The sequence below is a fragment of the Scyliorhinus torazame genome, chromosome 15 (assembly GCF_047496885.1).
Source record: "Scyliorhinus torazame isolate Kashiwa2021f chromosome 15, sScyTor2.1, whole genome shotgun sequence".
Taxonomy (NCBI): Eukaryota; Metazoa; Chordata; class Chondrichthyes; order Carcharhiniformes; family Scyliorhinidae; genus Scyliorhinus; species Scyliorhinus torazame.
Window position 1 is genome coordinate 176283753 of NC_092721.1, and position 18625 is coordinate 176302377.

Genomic DNA, 18625 nt, shown 5'->3' on the forward strand with positions numbered 1-18625 from the left:
TATTTCACCAGATATTCATTCCTATCCAAATAAATCCAAAAAAGGGGCTGGTTTAGCACACTGGGCTAAATTGCTGGCTTTGAAAGCAGACCAAGGCAGGCCAGCAGCACGGTTCAATTCCCGTACCAGCCTCCCCGAACAGGCGCCGGAATGTGGCGACTAGGGGCTTTTCACAGTAACTTCATTTTGAAGCCTACTTGTGACAATAAGCGATTTTCATTTCATTTCATTTCAATTTAAGTTGCATCCCTATAATACTATCAATAATTCGATTAGAAAGACAGAGTTCTCTGAGTAAAAGGTAACAACCAGTAAATATTTTAAATAGTTGCAAATAGTTTACATAGGATTACATATGGTGCAGAAACAGACCATTCAGCCCAACCTGGCCATGTTCACACTGAAAATGTGGTTGCCTACCTGTACTTGGAGAAGTCAATCACTGTGATCTTAATAAAGCAATGATGTCCTGGATTTATTAACTTTGCATTGCTAATAGTTAGTGTTCAACCCTTAACCAGTAAGTAAAATTTGAAAGGTGTGGACATTTATTTATGTGTTGATGGTAATAAAGAGAGATTAAAGCATAATTGGAAATTATCCAAGTCCCATTTATAGGGTACAGTGAAGATTCATCAGAAACAAACACCAGACCGTAAAGGATTCAATTATGAGCATGGGTTGCATAAACATGGATAGTTGAGCTACATATGCAACACAGAACTAGCAATCCATGAAGATCTTCAGAATCCACTGATTACGTGACTCAAATCTTGCACACCTTTTCGGATAACCAAGAATGTTTAGGTTTTAACAAAATGGTGCAACCTCTAAGTTAACACCAATATCAACAACAAAGATCCGGTGAGTGATTTGACAGTCAACTTCCCTTGAAAGCAACGGTCTACACTCAACAGGATCCGTACTCTCCATGTCAGGACATCACTATGGAATTGCAAGGACTACCCAGCATGCAACCGTGGTCGCTTGGATCAGACTGTTCACCCCATTGTGGATGAGTGTAGCCTACAAACATTTGCTGCAAGATTCAAGGCAATCCACCTAACACATAGCGTGGTGATTTGGTTGCCTAACTTGTACTTAAAGCTGCAATATGCCATGCACAAGAAGAAGAAGGTGAATATGGATTGTATTTCCTTCGGTTTGTAAGGCTGAGTGATGATCTAACCAAGGTACTTAAAATATGTAAGAGATTTGATAGGATATAAATGTGCAGCATGGTAGCAAAGTGGTTCGCACTATGGCTTCACAGCGCCTGCGTCCCAGGTTCAAATCCCGGCTTGGGTCACTGTCTGTGCGGAGTCTGCACATTCTCCCCGTGTCTGCATGGGCTTCCTCCGGGTGCTCCGGTTCCTCCCACAAGTCCCGAAACACGTGTTATTAGGTGAATTGGACATTCAGAATTTTCCCTCTGTGTAGCCGAACAGGCGCCGGAATGTGGCGACTAGGGGCTTTTTGCAGTAACTTCATTGCAGTGTTAATGTCAGCCTACTTGTGACAATAAAGATTATTATTATTGTTATATACATCAAAGTTATTCCTTCCAGTGAAAAAAATCAAGATCAAGTGGACGCATTTTTAAAACTAGAGTTAGACCATTTCGGAGTGAAATTAGGCAGCATATTTCAGACAAAGATCAGTGGAACTTGACAAATGGTTCCACCAAAACTGGGTCAATTGGAATGTTGGGAAGTGATAGATTTTTGTTGGGGAAGAGTATCAAGGCATATGGAGCAAAGGCAGCTAAGGGGAGTTTGAGAAACGGATCAACCATATCTAATGGAATGGCAGATCAGGCTCAAGGGCTGAATGGTGTACTCCCGTTTATACACTCTGAAAGATGAGTGGCAGTTTAGAAACATTAAATAGATGTGATTGAATTGTTTTAATGTTGCGCTGTGCCTGTTTGATGGTTAAACATTAGTTCATTAGTTTCATTTCAATCATAAAAGCGTCTTTATCTCTGAAAATTTTATACAACAATCTTTTGATTATTGCTGGTAAATAAAAGTGTTCAATGGCAAATTAATGTATCGAAATACTTTGAAACTGAATTGATGGGAGTCCTCCTTACCTATTCCAAAGTAAAATTACTCCACGCAATACATGTGATCCCAAAGGATTTGGAAGTGACCTCCTCCGTGGCTACCACTAATGAAGCCCTGTAACCATGCGGTGTATCAGGCAATGCAATTGGGCTACTCTGACTTCCTCTCCAAGCATGGACTCTTCATGATTAACTAGTTTGATTACATTTTTTGATGAGGTAAGAGAGGGATTTGGTGAGGGTAATAGCATTGGTGTGGTATACATGGACTGTCCAGTACTGGGCACCACCTTTCAGGAAGGATGGAAAGTCATTGAAGAAGGTGCAGCAAAGATTCATGAGAATGGTTTGAGACATGAGGAATGTGAGTTACATGGATAGATTGGGGTCTGTTATCCTTAGAGAAGAGAAGATTAGGTGGAGATTTGATAGCGATATTCAAAATCACTGACGGTCTGTGGAGCCGCTGACCCCGTTAGCAGATGAGGCATTCTTTATTAATAAGAATAATCACAATGACTGCACTATTCCTCACTGGGTTGTACATCATTCCTCACTTTGTACCAGAAAAGCACATACACCACTATGAACCGGTGTTCCACGTTACCCTTCTGGGCTTTGCGGTGCCCTCGCCTTGAACATCAGTGTGGTTCATAACCCAATACAAATTCAGAGAATTCTCTAAAGCGTGGGAATTCAACCTTTTTTCTCACTAAGTTTGACTTCTCCCTTTCCCTTCTGAAGCTGTCCATTTCTAGTGGAGCACTGTTCCAAGAATATTGGGAACTTGGGCTGTGTGACCATTAGTCATTTATGAATCTCGTCAGTGAAAACTGGCAGACTATCGGACTATGGAGGGTATCACATACAAGTCCACTCCTGTCTTCACCACGCAGGGACTTACAGAGACTGCGGGATAATGATCATGGAACGCCCTCTGATTTTCCAGTCTCCAACCCAGAAGGCCCAAGGTAAACTGCCACAATGACCTGGCTGAGGTAGCTCGATCTGTATGTCTCAGCTACATTCCAGATAAATACGCATTTATAATCATATCTTTATTAATAGAATGAATACCAACAACAAAAACGGCTGTATTCTGCTTACCTTGACAACTGGAACACTAAAGTTCGCATAAACGAAAGCAGTTGACCCTCCAGCTTCCACTGTACTCAACTAAAACACAACACAAGGTTACTCTTATAATAACTTCTTCACCATAAATGTTTCATAGTTATATAGGTGTAAGAGGCGGGATTCTCCCCAATCGGCGTGGTGGCCTGACGTCGGCGTAAAAAAACGGTGTGAACCACTCTGGCGTCGGGCCGACCGGAAGTAGCGGAATTCTCCGCACTTCCACGGGGTGGGCCGGCACCGGAGGGATTGGTGGTGCGCTGCACCAGCGAGTTAACGCATGCGCAGAACCGCTGGCGTGGTTCCGCACATGCGGAGACCAGCCGGCGTATTCTGGCACATGCGCAGGGGGGTGTCTCCTCCGTGCCGGCCATTGCGTAGCCCTACAGGGGCCAGTGCGGAAGGAAGAAGTGCCCCCATGGCACTGGCCCGCGATCGGGCCTACCGGGGTCGGATCCCTCCACCCCCCCCCCCCCCCCCCCCCCCCCCCCCCCAAGGACTGCACCAGCCAAGTTATCTGTCAGGTCCCGCCAAAAACAGGCGACCGCTCGGCCCATCGGGGCCCAGAGAGTGGCCGGGGGGGCCGTTGCCAACAATCCCCGACCTGCGTGGCGTGTTCCCCGCCCCCACCCGAAAATCGGGCCGGAGAATACGGCAGCCAGCGTCAGAGATGCAGGACGGGATTCACGCCGTCTCCCGGGGATTCTCCAACCTGGCGGGGGGTTGGAGAATCCCACCCAAGATAACCCACCACTTCCAATGTTAACCCTTCACAGAGATTAAAGAAATGCGTAAACAATGCATGTGGGGAGATGGTGGTGTATTGATAATGTCACTGGACGGGACTTCCAGTGGCGGCCATAAGGGAGTAGGTCGCACATTTGGTGGCTCCCGCTCGTGACGTACTTTTTGGACCTTATCCCCCAACTCTTTTCAGAATTTGTTTGAGGGGTCGGCGGTGGATGTGACTGTGAGGAGGAATCCCACCCAGTATATGGACACAGGGTACAGATGTGGATGTAAGGGAAGGAAGAACCGAAACGAGCAGACACGTGTAGATTCTGCAGCAAAGGGAAGCATGGAGGATCTGCAGAGTACTGGCTGGTGGAGTTTATTCGGGAGGGCTTTGCCAGGCAAAAAAAGGAATGACTGGACCCGATCATAAGAACATAAGAACTAGGAGCAGGAGTAGGCCATCTGGCCCCTCGCGCCTGCTCCAGCACTCAATGAGATCATGGTTGATCTTTTGTGGACTCAGCTCCACTTTCCAGCCCGAACACCATAACCCTTAATCCCTTTATTCTTCAAAAAACTATCTATCTTTATCTTAAAAACAATTAATGAAGGAGCCTCTACTGCTTCACTGGGCAAGGAATTCCATAGATTCACAACCCTTTGGGTGAAGATGTTCCTCCTAAACTCAGTCCTAAATCTACTTCCCCTTATTTTGAGGCTATGCCCCCTAGTTCTGCTTTCACCCACCAGTGGAAACAACCTACCCGCATCTATCCTATCTATTCCCTTCATAATCTTATATGTTTCTATAAGATCCCCCCTCATCCTGCTAAATTTCAACGAGTACAGTCCTAGTCTACTCAACCTCTCCTCGTAATCCAACCCCTTCAGCTCTGGGATTAACCTAGTGAATCTCCTCTGCACACCCTCCAGTGCCAGTACGTCCTTTCTCAAGTAAGGAGACCAACTGAACACAATACTCCAGGTGTGGCCTCACTAACACCTTATACAATTGCAGCAGAACCTCCCTAGTCTTAAACTCCATCCCTCTAGCAATGAAGGACAAAATTCCATTTGCCTTCTTAATCACCTGTTGCACCTGAAAACCAACTTTTTGCGACTCATGCACTAGCACACCCAGATCTCTCTGCACAGCAGCATGTTTTAATATTTTATCATTTAAATAATAATCCCTTTTGCTGTTATTCCTACCAAAATGGATAACCTCACATTTGTCAACATTGTATTCCATCTGCCAGACCCTAGCCCATTCACTTAGCCTATCCAAATCCCTCTGCAGACTTCCAGTATCCTCTGCACTTTTTGCTTTACCACTTATCTTAGTGTCGTCTGCAAACTTGGACACATTGCCCTTGGTCCCCAACTCCAAATCATCTATGTAAATTATGAACAGTTGTGGGCCCAACACTGATCCCTGAGGGACACCACTAGCTACTGATTGCCAACCAGAGAAACACCCATTAATCCCCACTCTTTGCTTTCTATTAATTAACCAATCCTCTATCCATGCTACTACTTTCCCCTTAATGCCATGCATCTTCATCATATGTAGCAACCTTTTGTGTGGCACCTTGTCAAAGGCTTTCTGGAAATCCAGATATACCACATCCATTGGCTCCCCGTTATCTACCGCACTGTTAATGTCCTCAAAAAATTCCACTAAATTAGTTAGGCACGACCTGCCCTTTATGAACCCATGCTGCATCTGCCCAATGGGACAATTTCCATCCAGATGCCTCGCTATTTCTTCCTTGATGATAGATTCCAGCATCTTCCCTACTACCGAAGTTAAGCTCACTGGCCTATAATTACCCGCTTTCTGCCTACCGCCTTTTTTAAACAGTGGTGTCACGTTTGGTGATCAAGGAGTCGATCACTCGGGTGGAGCAGAGACCAGGGGCCCAAGATCGGGCGGTCCAGAAGGTGGAGGAAATGGTGGCTGGGCATGAGGAACACCTAACGTGGGGCTGATGAAAAAGCACCAGAAAAGGCTTCAAGACAAGGTGAAGGACCTAGAGAATAGGTCCCGCCGGCAGAACGGATCGTTGGCCTCCCTGAGGGATGTGAGGGAACGGACACAAGGGCTTATGTGGCGAATATGCTTGAGAAGTTAATGGGCGAGTGGTCGTTTTCTAGACCCCTGGAAGTGGACAGAGCGCACAGAACACTTGCGAGGTTGCCGCGAGCGAATGAGCCACCAAGGGCCATGGTGGTAGAAATGCACACATCCCTGGATAAGGAACAGATTTTACGTTGGGCCAAGCAGACACGGAGCTGTAAGTGGGAGAATAACATTCTGTGCATCTACCAATGTCTGGGTATGGACCTGGCCAAGAGAAGAGCGGGATTCAACTGCGTTTAATCGACCCTTTTCAAGAGGAAGGTGAAGTGTGGTCTACTTTATCCAGCTCGGTTATGGGTCACCTATGAAGAGCGGCAATTTTACTTTGAGTCGCCGGATGAAGCAATGGACTTTGTGAAAAGCAAAGGTCTAGATAGAGACTGAGGTGACTGATCTTTGCTGTAGGGGCTCTGCTAAAATTATTCTTACTCTTGCACTACATGAGAAATGCCTTTTGTAACGTTTTTTAGGCTGTTGTGATGTTTTGTGGGTGAACTTTATATTGGTGGGGGAAGGGTGGGTGAATCGTTGATGGTTTTTCTTTGGGTCTGTTTGGGTGGAAATGTGCCTTTTGAATAGGTATGTCTGAGCGGGGAAAGGGGGGGAACAATAGGAGGTAAGATGTCTGGCGCCATGGTGGGGGGAGTCACCAAGCCAGCTGGGCAGGTTGACTCACGGAAGTGCAGTGGGGGGGGGGCAGATGTTTTGTCTGTTGAAGGGGGTTGCATTTATTGTGCTGTTAACGGAGGTGGGGGGAGGGGGGGGAATTGCACTGCTGACAGGGGAGGGACTGTTGCTTGGAGACGGGGACGGAGGCTACCTGAGAGCGGGCCGGAGGGAGCACGGGGCACGAGCTGGAGGCTGGCCTAAGAAGGGGGATGGTTGATCAGGCTGATCACATGGAACGTCAGAGAGCTGAATGGGCCGGTTAAGAGGGCTCGCATGTTCGCACATTTGAGGGGACTGAAGGCGGACGTGGTAATGCTGCAGGAGACACACCTGAGGGTAATTGATCAGACCAGACTGAGGAAGGGATGAGCCGGGCAAGTATTTCACTCGGGGCTGGATTCTAAGACTAGAGGGGTCGCGATCCTGGTTAATAAACGAGTGTCATTTGAGGCGGGGAGATTAGTTGCGGATGTTGGGGGTAGATATATCATGGTTAGTGGGAAGCTGGAAGAGCTGCCGGTGGTGCTTGTGAATGTCTACGCACCAAACTGGGATGATGTGGAGTTTGTAAGACGGATGTTAGGGCAGATCCTCGATCTGGATTCACACAAGCTGATCATGGTGGGGGGACTTCAATACGGTCATTGACCCAAGGCGGACCGGTCGAGTCCAAGGACAGGCTGGGTGCCGGCAATGGCGAAGGAACTAAAGGGGTTCATAGAGCAGATGGGTGGGGCAGACCCATGGAGGTTTGGACAGCCAAGAACGAAGGAGTTCTCCTTCTTCTCACATAAAGTATACTCCCGGATTGACTTTTTTATTTTGAACAGGGCTTTACTGGGAGGGGTGGTTGAAAGCGAGTATTCAGCGATTGCTGTGTCGGACCATGCCCCACATTGGGTGGACCTCCGGGTGAGCAAGGAGGGTGGTCAGCGTCCGCAATGGAGATTGGATGTAGGACTGTTAGCGGACGAGGGGGCGTGCAGACAGTTGAGGGAATCCATCCAGAACTACCTGGAGATTAACTATACGGGAGAGGTCTCAGCAGCAATGGTTTGGGATGCACTGAAGGCAGTGATCAGAGGGGAGCTGATTTTGATTCAGGCTCATAGGGAGAAGGCAGAGAGGGCAGAGAGGAATAGGCAGGTCGGGGAAATACTTCAGATAGACAGGAGGTACGTGGAGGCCCCGGAGGTAGGATTACTGAAGGAACGACGGAGGCTACAGGTGGAATTTGGCTTGTTATCTACAGGGATGGCGGTGGAGCAGTTGAGGAAGGAGAGGGGGGCGATATATGAGTATTGAGAGAAGGCTAGTAGAATGCTGGCGCACCGGCTCAGGAAAAGGGAGGCCGATAGGGAGATAGGGAGAGTGAAGGACAGAGGATGGAACATAATCTTGGACCCAGCAGGGGTCAACGGGGCTATACGAGTCGGAACCCTCACTGGAGTGGAAGGAATGAGGCAATTTCTAGGAGGGCTGGAGTTCCCGAAGGTGGACAAAGGGTTGGTAGAAGGGCTGGGAGCCCTGATAGAGATTGAAGAAATAGCAGATGGACTGGAGGCCATGCAGTCGGGCAAGGCCCCGGGACCAGATGGTTACCCAGTGGAATTTTATAAAAAGTTCTCTGAGATGCTTGGCCCACTGTTGGTGAGGATTTTAACGAGGCAAGGTTGCGCAGTGTTCTTCCCCCGACAATGTCACAGGCCTCGCTCTCACTGATCCTTAAGTGGGAGAAGGACCCTGAGCTATGCGGGTCATACAGGCCAATCTCCCTGTTGAATGTTGATGCCAAATTTTTAGCTAAACTCTTGTCCTCAAGGATATAAAACTGTGTCCCGGGGGGTGATAGGGGAAGACCAGACGGGGTTCGTTAAGGGTAGGCAGCTAACGGCCAACGTTAGAAGGCTCTTGAATGTAATCATGATGCCCCCAGAGGGAAAGGAGGTGGAGGTAGTGGTCGCAATGGACGCAGAGAAGGCCTTTGACCGGGTGGAATAGAACTATCTGTGGGAGGTGTTGGGGCGGTTCGGGTTCGGTCGGGGTTTCATCGACTGGGTCAGGCTGCTGTACTAGGCGCCAGAGGTGAATGTTCGAACGAACCGGCTGACGTCGGGCTATTTCAGATTGCACCGGGGGACTAGGCAGGGATGCCCACTCTCTCTGGCCATTGAGCCACTGGCTATGGTGTTAAGAGCTTCCAGGGGCTGGAAGGGACTGATCCAGGGTGGGGTGGAACACAGGGTCTAGCTATACGCCGACGACCTGCTCCTGTATGTTTCCGACACGTTACAGGGGATGGGAGTGATCATGAGGATTTTAGGGGAATTTGGCCATTTTTCAAGGTACAAATTGAACGTGGGGAAAAGCGAGATGTTTGCGATCCAGGCAAGGGGGCAGGAGGGGAGAGTGGAGAGCTGCCATTCGGAGTGGTGGGAGGTAGTTTCCGTTATTTAGGGATCCAGGTGGCACGAGACTGGGGGCTGTTACATAAACTAAACTTGACCCGGTTCGTGGAACAAATGAAAGAGGACTTCCGAAGGTGGGATATGCTCCCGTTATCACTGGCAGGGAGAGTACAGATAGTGAAAATGACGGTCCTCCCGAGATTCCTGTTTGTTTATCAGTGCCTCCCCACCTTAGTGATCTCCGGTTTTGTTTGGGCGGGTAAAACCCCGCGAGTGAAGAAGGTGATGCTGGAGTGTGGCCAGGGGGGAGGGGGGCTGGCGCTGCCGAACTTTAGCAACTATTACTGGTCGGCAAATATAGCCATGATGAGGAAGTGGGTAGTGGGGGAAGGGTCGGTGTGGGAGCGACTAGAGGCAGCATCTTGTAAGGACACGAGTTTAGGGGCATTGATCACGGCCCCTCTGCCGTTCTCGCCGGCCCGGTACTCCACAGGTCCGGTGGTAGTGATGGCCCTGAGAGTCTGGGGACAGTGGAGGAAACATGTGAGAGCGGAGGCAGCATCGGTTTGGGCTTCAATTAGTAGCAATCGTCGGTTTGCCCCAGGGAGACTGGATGGAGGGTTTCAGGGCTGGCAGAGAACAGGGATCGGGAGGATGGGAGATTTGTTTATAGATGGGAACTTCCCCGGTTTGAGGGAGTTAGAGGAGAAGTTTGAATTGACGGGAGGGAATGGGTTTAGGTATCTGCAAATTCGGGACTTCTTGCGAAGGCAGGTTCCAACCTTCCCGCTCCTACCACCACGGGGGATACAAGATAGGGTCATTTCTAGAGCATGAGTGGGAGAGGGGAAGGTCTCAGATATCTATAAAGAACTCATGAAGGCAGAGGAAACACAGACAGAGGAGCTAAAGCACAAATGGGAGGATGAGTTAGGGGGAGAGATAGAGGCAAGTCTCTGGGCAGATGCGTTAAGCAGGGTCAACACGTCCACATCATGCGCCAGGCTCAGCCTGATACAATTTAAGGTCGTTCACCGGTCGTTCACCGGGCACACATGAAGGTGGCCTGGATGAGCAAGTTTTTTGGGATAGAAGACAGGTGTGCAAGGTGCGCGGGAGCTCCAGCGAACCATGCCCACATGTTTTGGGCATGTTCAAAGCTTCGGGGATTCTGGCAGGGGTTTGCGGATGTCATGTCGACGGTGTTAAAAACAAGGGTGACACCAAGTCCAGAGGGGGCGATTTTCGGAGTGTCGGAGGACCCAGGAGTCCAAGGGGCGTCTTGGCCTTTGCCTCCTTGGTAACCCAGAGACGGATACTTTTAGCATGGAGGGCCTCGAAGCCCCCAAAATCAGAGACCTGGGTCAATGACATGGCTGGCTTCCTCAATCAAGTTCACCCTGAGAGGGTCAATGCTAGGTTTCGTCCAGAGGTGGCTGCCATTTGTCGACTTCTTTAGAGAAAATTAACTGTCAGCAGAGGGGGGGGTTAGTCTAGATAATTGTTTGAGGAAGGTGGGACCCTTGAGGGAGGTAGATGGTCTTGGCACTATGTTTATAGTTGTTTGTATATGGTTTACTGTTACTGTTATAAAATCACAAATGCCTTAATAAAATATTTTACAAAAAAAAAGATAATGTCACTGGACTATCCAGAGGTCGAGGCTAATGTTGTGGGGCCACACAACGTGGCTTCTTGCAAGATTTATCCAGCTCTGTACACCTCGCGGGATCCAAAGGCGGGACAATGGGCGGGACCTAAATTTGCATATTAAAGTGTGAGTAAGACACACTTGAATATGCACTCGGCAGAGTTACCCAAGATGTGGGACCAAATCCCCATGCCTTGGAGATTCTGGTTAGCCCTGGTCTCCACAAACATGGACCAGGTGTACCGGCACTTGGGGGGGGGGGGTCTTCCAGGCGATCAAGGGGCCCTGGCTGGTTGGGCTCTGGGGAGGGTGAGCAGATGCCACCTGGGTACTCAAGCACTGGCACCCTGGCAGTGCAACCTGGACGCCCTGGCAGTGCCACCCTGGCGGTGCCTGGGTGGCATTTTGCCCGTGCTGGGGATCGCGCCCGGTGTTGCTTGCCTTTATGAGGTGGTGTGTGGGGGGGCTTGAGGACCCCCTTATAGGTGAGTTTGGGTGTTTAGGGGAGCCTGAGGCCGCGGTGGGGGGTCTAACGTGCCCTGATCTCTTCCTGCACTGGTGAGCGGAGCTCGGTAGTGCAGGAAATAGGACTGAGTGCGGCCTCGGAAGGGCGTTCCTCGCCGTGACCCCGCAATAAAGCAGAGTCCCACCCATTTGACAGCGGGGTCGTTCTCGGCATTGCCAGCACCTAGAAACACCCAGCTCAACATGTTCAACCCGGGACTCTGTTTCAATTCTATTAAATTGGATCCTATAGCTACATGGTCACCGAGGTCTTCAGGGGCGTCCGGAAAAGTCAAGCTCCTCATCAACTTAAATGTTGGGCACTGCGGGCTGTTACAGTATTACCCTCTGCTTCTCCTCCCCCTCTCTCCCGCCCCTCAGCCCCCCCCTAATTTTATTTACTTTGAAGAAACGTTGCAGGGTTCAACGTACTGAACCCAATCCTCTGAATTAGGGTTGAATAGCTCAAGCTTTCCGAATAGAGGCATTAGACGTGCTTCCAATGACTCGTACACGAGGCCTGCTCGGCCATTCCCCTTGGCAAATGGGAAGTGCTCCATTGATCCTCGTCACTAAATGTAATAGCTTGGAAGGAGTGGTGGCCACCAAACAGAGTAAGTCTGGAACTATTTATTAACAATGTAACTATTTACAGAGAATGACAATAATGCTACTGATGACTTTGACTCCAGTTTCTACACTGGCTGGGAAAACCTGCGCAGGATTTGCACGCTCCGGCCTAATTGGGTGAAAGGTCACATGACCATATGAGTTCCCACCCCTTAAAGGGGCACCACTTTAGAACTTTTAGCCTGCGGCCTTGTAGGTTACAGCAAGTGCATACCCAAGTACTTTTTAAATGTTATGAGGACATCTGCCTCTATTATCCTTTCAGGGAGTGAGTTCCAGAGTCTCACCATCCTCTGGGCAAAAGTAATTTTTCCTCGGATCCCCTCTAAACCTCTTGCCACTTACACTAAATCTACGTCCCCTGGTTATGGAGGCCTCAACCTCGGAAATAGGGTCTTCCAATGCACTTAATCCAGACCCCTCATAATTTGTCTGTTAATCACTCTTATCAGGAGTGCTAAATCAATGTAAATTGCCATCTTTGAGAGGGACAAGATAGAAAACCCCATGAATGGACTGTTATATCCTGAGGATCATCTGTAAGACGAGAAGATGGTCCAGGTTTGGGATAGGAAAATAAGTCTATCAATCTATTTACCTTTCTGGGCCTCAGGTTACATACTGTGATTCTAGAAATAATGACACCAAATACTATTGCCTTAAAGGAACTCACCCAGTCTTCTTTTAAAACTTGCCATTGTTCCACGCTTTTCCATACCCACAAACGTCTATCACCCTCTTGCTGAAAATATGTTGCCTCTGCTTTCTCTTTGCTACCCTTCCATTTAAAGTGTGTTACTTAGTTCAGAAATCCCAAAAGAAGAATTGCCCTGGATTTCATCCCACTCCTGAAAATCCGAAGAAACTCTGTCCCTCTACATCCTCGCCTAATAAAGAGAAAAAAGTTCCAAAGGTGGACATTGCTTACCCATAACCCAAGTACACAAATCTAGAAATTATCCAGTATGGACGTTGTCCCTCCGTTTATTCTATATTCTTACTACAACAGGGTACTCTTGAACTGAACACAGTACATCCAGGCCCCACCTAGGCCACGAATAATGTTAAAATCAGTTCTTTAGATGTACAAATCACACCCAACTGTACATGTCAACTTTGTATTGCTTCCTTGACCTCCTCTGAATATTGAACCAACAGCTTTAACAATTAGTGCACAAAATCCTTCAGATCTGTCTCTTGTTACGGCCCCATCCCATCAATCACACAATCATTTTGTGGATAGTTCACAGTCTTGCTTCTCCAACCTGACCTCATAACATCGCATTCATCCACATTCAACTCTCTCTCCCTGTTGACCCAGCCTGTTTAGATTCTTTTGCATTACTGCACATAGTTTAGTATCGTTAGCTGCTGCACCCTGTTTTGATGTTATCTGTAAATCTGGAGTATTCCTTTCTCTGACTATTTGTAAAACATTATCAACAAGATTGACCCCTCTGAATCTCCACTGGAGAAATACATACACTCTCATATTCTGGGAGATAATACTGGGGCAGGAGAGTGAAGAGAAATTTCCACATTCCACAAAAAGACAAAATATAACGGGCTGAATTCTCCGTCGGCGGGATCCTCTGTTTCGCCGGCAGTGGATTTCCCAACGGCGCGGGGGTGCCCACAATGGGAAACCCCATTGGCCGTCTGCCGGGACGGAGAATCCCGCTGCCAGCGGGGGCGCACCACACCAGAAAACTGGTGCGGCGGGACGGAGAATCCCGCCCAACAGTCTGTGAGGAAATGGCATTTTCATCAACAGAAATTATATGATCAATACTTACATATATCATAAACGTTGCCACCCTGTTTCCAGACTTCAGCTTATACAGTGGACTGTTAGGGGACTAATATAAAACAGAAAGAACACGTTTTGAACAAATATTTTGACCTTTAATTGATGAGGTAATTATGTGCTACAAGGGGTGAATGAATCAAAGTAAAGTACTGAAGACAATTTTCCTGTGCAGCTTATGTCTTTCAGAAGGATTTCCTGCATAAACTATAAGCTGTTTACAAAGAAGGTGATTTAGTATTTATTTCCTTACCTGAGCTTGGAGAAAAGCATTTTGAACCTCTCCACCATCCTTGTCCTTCCTAACCTTTTGACCCCGAGCTTCTAGATAAAGTACACAATACTCACAGATCTTACATATCTGAGAGATCACCAGCACAGCACAGCAGATGTCATTGTGCAAATAAAAGGCCAAGCTAAGAACGATGGAGAACCAGTGGTGGGAAAACAAGGTTGATGAGCTTCGAACAGCTGCTGATAATAATGACCTGAAGGCTTTACATGAGGCCTGTGATTGGTTTACGTCCCAAAACTAACAGGGTGGCACCCATCCTCACAGCAGATGGCCATCAACTCTTAACAAAGAGACGTGAGATTTTCTCTCATTGGGCTGAGCACTTCAGTAATCTCCTAAAACAGTGGTCTCCAAGTCGTCGATTGCGAGCGACAGGTCGATCCCAGGGTCTCGAACAATCAATTGTTGTTGCCTCTCAAACAGCGCCAAGTTACATGAGACCCGAACAATGAGATTCTCGCAGGTGCCAAAACTTGGAAAAGCTGGTAAAAGACAAAATGATAAGCCTGGGGCCTGTGACCTCCAAGAGGGCAAAATCTACCACTTCCGCCAGGAATGGGAATGCAAATTTCTTTTTACGAATGTCGAAGGCAAGACCATTAGTACCATTTGTCACAGAGTGTAGCCTTGAGTAAAAGAGGTCATCATAAGACAATGCACGGAAAATTTCAGGAAAATTTCCCTTTGAACAGTGTGTTTGGGACCAAAAAAGATTGGGGAGTTAATCGTCATTTTGAAAGTTTAACAGTCAATCTTTTCAAAATCTGTGGCTAGAGGCAAGGATAACAAAGAGGCATCTTTTCACATTAGCCATCTGCTAACAAACCATAAGAAACCATTCACCAACAGCGAAGTTATCAAGGAGGCTATGATGGTTGCTGCCGACACTTTACATCTCTAATGCACCAAGACTTATCAGGCTGTGAATGTTTCTCATTGCAGTTTGATGTATTAGTAGATGTGACGGATAGGGCCCAGCTGATTGTTTTAGTTTGCATGGCATTCAAAGGCTCAACAACAAAGGAGGACTTTCTCACTCTTTTGCTACTGAAAGAGAGGACAGGATAAATTTAAATGGTATGTGATTGGGAAAAACATTCTGCTCAAAGGATTGATTTCACTCACAATCGATGATGCACCGTCACTGCTGGCAAGGTTGCGAAATCCTACCGACTGTCCTGGCTTGAGACAATTCACACCTCTTTAACCTGGGATTACCCCTCTCTCTGGATCTGTAAAGACTTAATTATCTTCAAATGCTCGCATTCAAAGCATCATCTTGCATCTTTGACTTTGTCTATATATATATATATATGTTTCTGGAATCTACCTCTTCATTCACCTGAGGAAGGAGCAGTGCTCCGAAAGCTAGTGTTTGAAACAAACCTGTTGAACTCACAGCTAAAGATCAAAATTACTGAGCACTTCCCCAATCTGGTGAAAATCCAACAACAGGTCCAAATAAATTCTGTGACCACCTGAACAAATTGAAAAAGGAATTCAACATACGATTTCAGGAGTTAGACAAGTTGGAACAAATCACTACGTTTGCCTCAAATCCTTTGCTTAAAGTGGATGTTGGAGAACTGACAACATAATTTCAGCAGGTGTTTGAACAAAGCAATGGAACTGACATGGAGATCATCACCATGCAAAGTGACAGAGAGTTGAAAGCTATGTCAAGGAACATAGAGTTTTGGGGATTTGGAGACAGAGAGAAGTTCCCTCTTCTGTGCACTTTCCCAACCGGAAACCAAGGCTCAATCGCGAGATTGACTCCCTACTGAAGGACACGTCTGAGGCGTTCAAGTCAGACGACCCTGACCTATACAAGAAATCCAGGTACGACCTCCGCAAAGCCATCCGAGATGCCAAGAGAGAATATCAAACCAAGCTAGAGTCATAGACAGACTCTCGTCGGTTGTGGCAAGGACTAAACAACATAATGGGCTACAAAGCGAAGCCGAGCAGTATCTCCGGCAGCAGCGCACCCCTCCCGATGAACTCAATGCATTCCAGGCTCGGTTCGAGCAGGTAATCAACAATACGCTGTTGAGTGCCCCAGCAGCCCATAACTCATCCATACCCACCGTCACAGCTTCCGAAGTCAGATCGGCCTTCCTGAAAGTGAACCCTCAAAGGCAACGGGCCCGGACGGGATCCCTGGTCGTGCACTCAGAACCTGCGCGGACCAGCTGGCAGAGGTGTTCGCGGACATCGTTAACCTGTCCCTACTCCACTCCGAGGTCCCCATCTGCTTCAAGAAGACCACCATCATACCGGTGCCAAAGAAGAAACAGCAATGTGCCTCAATGTCTACCGTCCGGTGGCCCTGACTTCAGTCGTAATGAAGTGCTTCGAGAGGTTGATCATGAAGCGCATCACCTCCATACTCCCAGAACGCCTTGATCCACTGCAATTCACATACCGTCGCAACCGGTCCACAGCAGATGCCATTTCCCTGGCCCTACACCCATCCCTACAGCATCTCGACAACAAGGGCTCCTACATCAATCTCCTAGTTATTGACTACAGCTCCGCCGTCAACACCATAATCCTAGTCAAGCACATATCAAAGCTCCAAAACCTAGGACTTGGCTCCCCACTCTGCAACTGCATCTTCAATTTTCTGACCAACAGACCACAATCAGTAAGAATGAACAACAACACCTCCTCCACAATAGTCCTCAATACCGGGGCCCTGCAAGGCTGCGTACTTAGCCCTCTACTATACTCCCTGTACACACACAACTGCGTGTCAAAATTTGGTTTCAACTCCATCTCCAAGTTTACTGACAATACGACCATAGTGGGCCGGATCTCGAATAACCACGAGTCAGAATACAGGCGGGAGATAGAGAACCTAGTGGAGTGGTGTAGCGACAACAATCTCTCCCTCAATGCCAGCAAAACTAAAGAGCTGGTCACTGACTTCAGGAAGCAAAGTACTGTACACACCCCTGTCAGCATCAACGGGGCAGAGATGGAGATGGTTAGCAGTTTCAAATTCTTAGGGGTGCACATCTCCAAAAATCTGTCCTGGTCCACCCACGTCAACTCTATCACCAAGAAAGCACAACAGCACCTATACTTCCTCAGGAAACTAAGGAAATTTGGCATGTCCACATTAACCCTTACCAACTTTTACAGATGCACCATAGAAAGCATCCTATCTGGCTGCATCACAGCCTGGTATGGCAACTGCTCGGCCCAGGACCGCAAGAAACTTCAGAGAGTCGTGAACACCGCCCAGTCCATCACACGAACCTGCCTCCCATCCATTGACTCCATCTAAACCTCCCGCTGCCTGGGGAAAGCGAGCAGCATAATCAAAGACCCCTCCCACCCGGCTTACTCACTCTTTCAACTTCTTCCATCGGGCAGGAGATACAGAAGTCTGAGAACACGCACGAACAGACTCAAAAACAGCTTCTTCCCCGCTATTACCAGACTCCTCAATGACCCTCTTATGGACTGACCTCATTCACATTACACCCTGTATGCTTCATCCGATGCCGGTGCTTATGTAGTTACATCGTATATGTTGTGTTGCCCTATTATGCATTTTCTTTTCTTCCCATGTACTTAATGATCTGTTGAGCTGCTCGCAGAAAAATACTTTTTACTGTACCTCGGTACACGTGACAATAAACAAATCCAATCCAATCCAATCTAAGCTACAGCACAGTTGGAAACTGACCACATAAATTCTGATGTAGAGACGTAATAGAAGTAGAAGCAGAAAGGGCAGAACCCTGGCTCAGGAACCTCTCCTTCCTCAGGGCGGCTCTTGTCACCTCCATCCAAAGACCTGTGGCTCTAGGATTGGCCTGCTGAATCACCTGAGGACGTACGAATCAGGCATCATCCTCGTTTCGAGGAACTGACAACAATGACACACAAACGGTAACGCACTCTGACGCAGTATAACATGCCTATATGCTTTATACATACCATAATGAAACAATCCATTGCACTCACCGTTGCATGGTCAAAGTGGGGCTCGTAGTGACCTCCAATCCCATAGTTCACAACCTGGAGATACTCTGCGTAAGGCTGCTGCACATTTAAACCAGTAAGATGCGCAATTCGTTGTTCCAGCTTTCTGATCACTGGGTCGACAGTATCTTTGAGCCAAGCACTGGGAAAATAACATACAAAAAAACAGTCATGTCTATTGAAAAGAATAAAAAACTAATGATGTCTCTCTTTACATTGTGAGCATAGTAGTTAATGAGAGAACAATGCTGAAAGGGATGAAAATGCTCAGGAGAAAGGGTGATAAATAAAAACCCCAAACACACGAAAACACATTAAAAGAAATTGTTGAAAGAAGTAATAGATCATCAATACTTATACCAGGCATGTGTTTTTTGGTTAAGGAACCAGCTTGCATTTGCATAACACCCTCCCAAAGTACTTCACAGGCAATTCATTACTTTTGAAGTGATCCAGATGTATATAATTCCAGATGCTGCAGTCTGCACTTCTAACGTTCTTGACATCCTCCCTCTTTATTCCATCTTCTGCTGCAAAGGCTTCTGCTGTTTTGATCCCATATTTTGGAATGGTCTCCCTAAA

At 47.5% G+C, this 18625-nt stretch overlaps 1 protein-coding gene across 2 annotated transcripts in view; it reads right to left on the reverse strand.

Moving 5' to 3' along the window:
• Nucleotides 1-18625, reverse strand: part of p4ha3 (prolyl 4-hydroxylase, alpha polypeptide III) — a 116687-nt gene that overhangs the window by 19061 nt on the left and 79001 nt on the right. Inside the window, exons 9-11 of one of the 2 annotated variants that reach the window (XM_072477148.1) lie at nt 18026-18185; nt 13739-13801; nt 3176-3244 (exon numbers count right to left, since the gene is read on the reverse strand). In XM_072477148.1, coding sequence (XP_072333249.1) covers nt 3176-3244; nt 13739-13801; nt 18026-18185 — 292 coding nt within the window. The remainder of the gene's footprint in view (nt 1-3175; nt 3245-13738; nt 13802-18025; nt 18186-18625) is intronic. The other variant, XM_072477149.1, reaches the window with a different exon arrangement.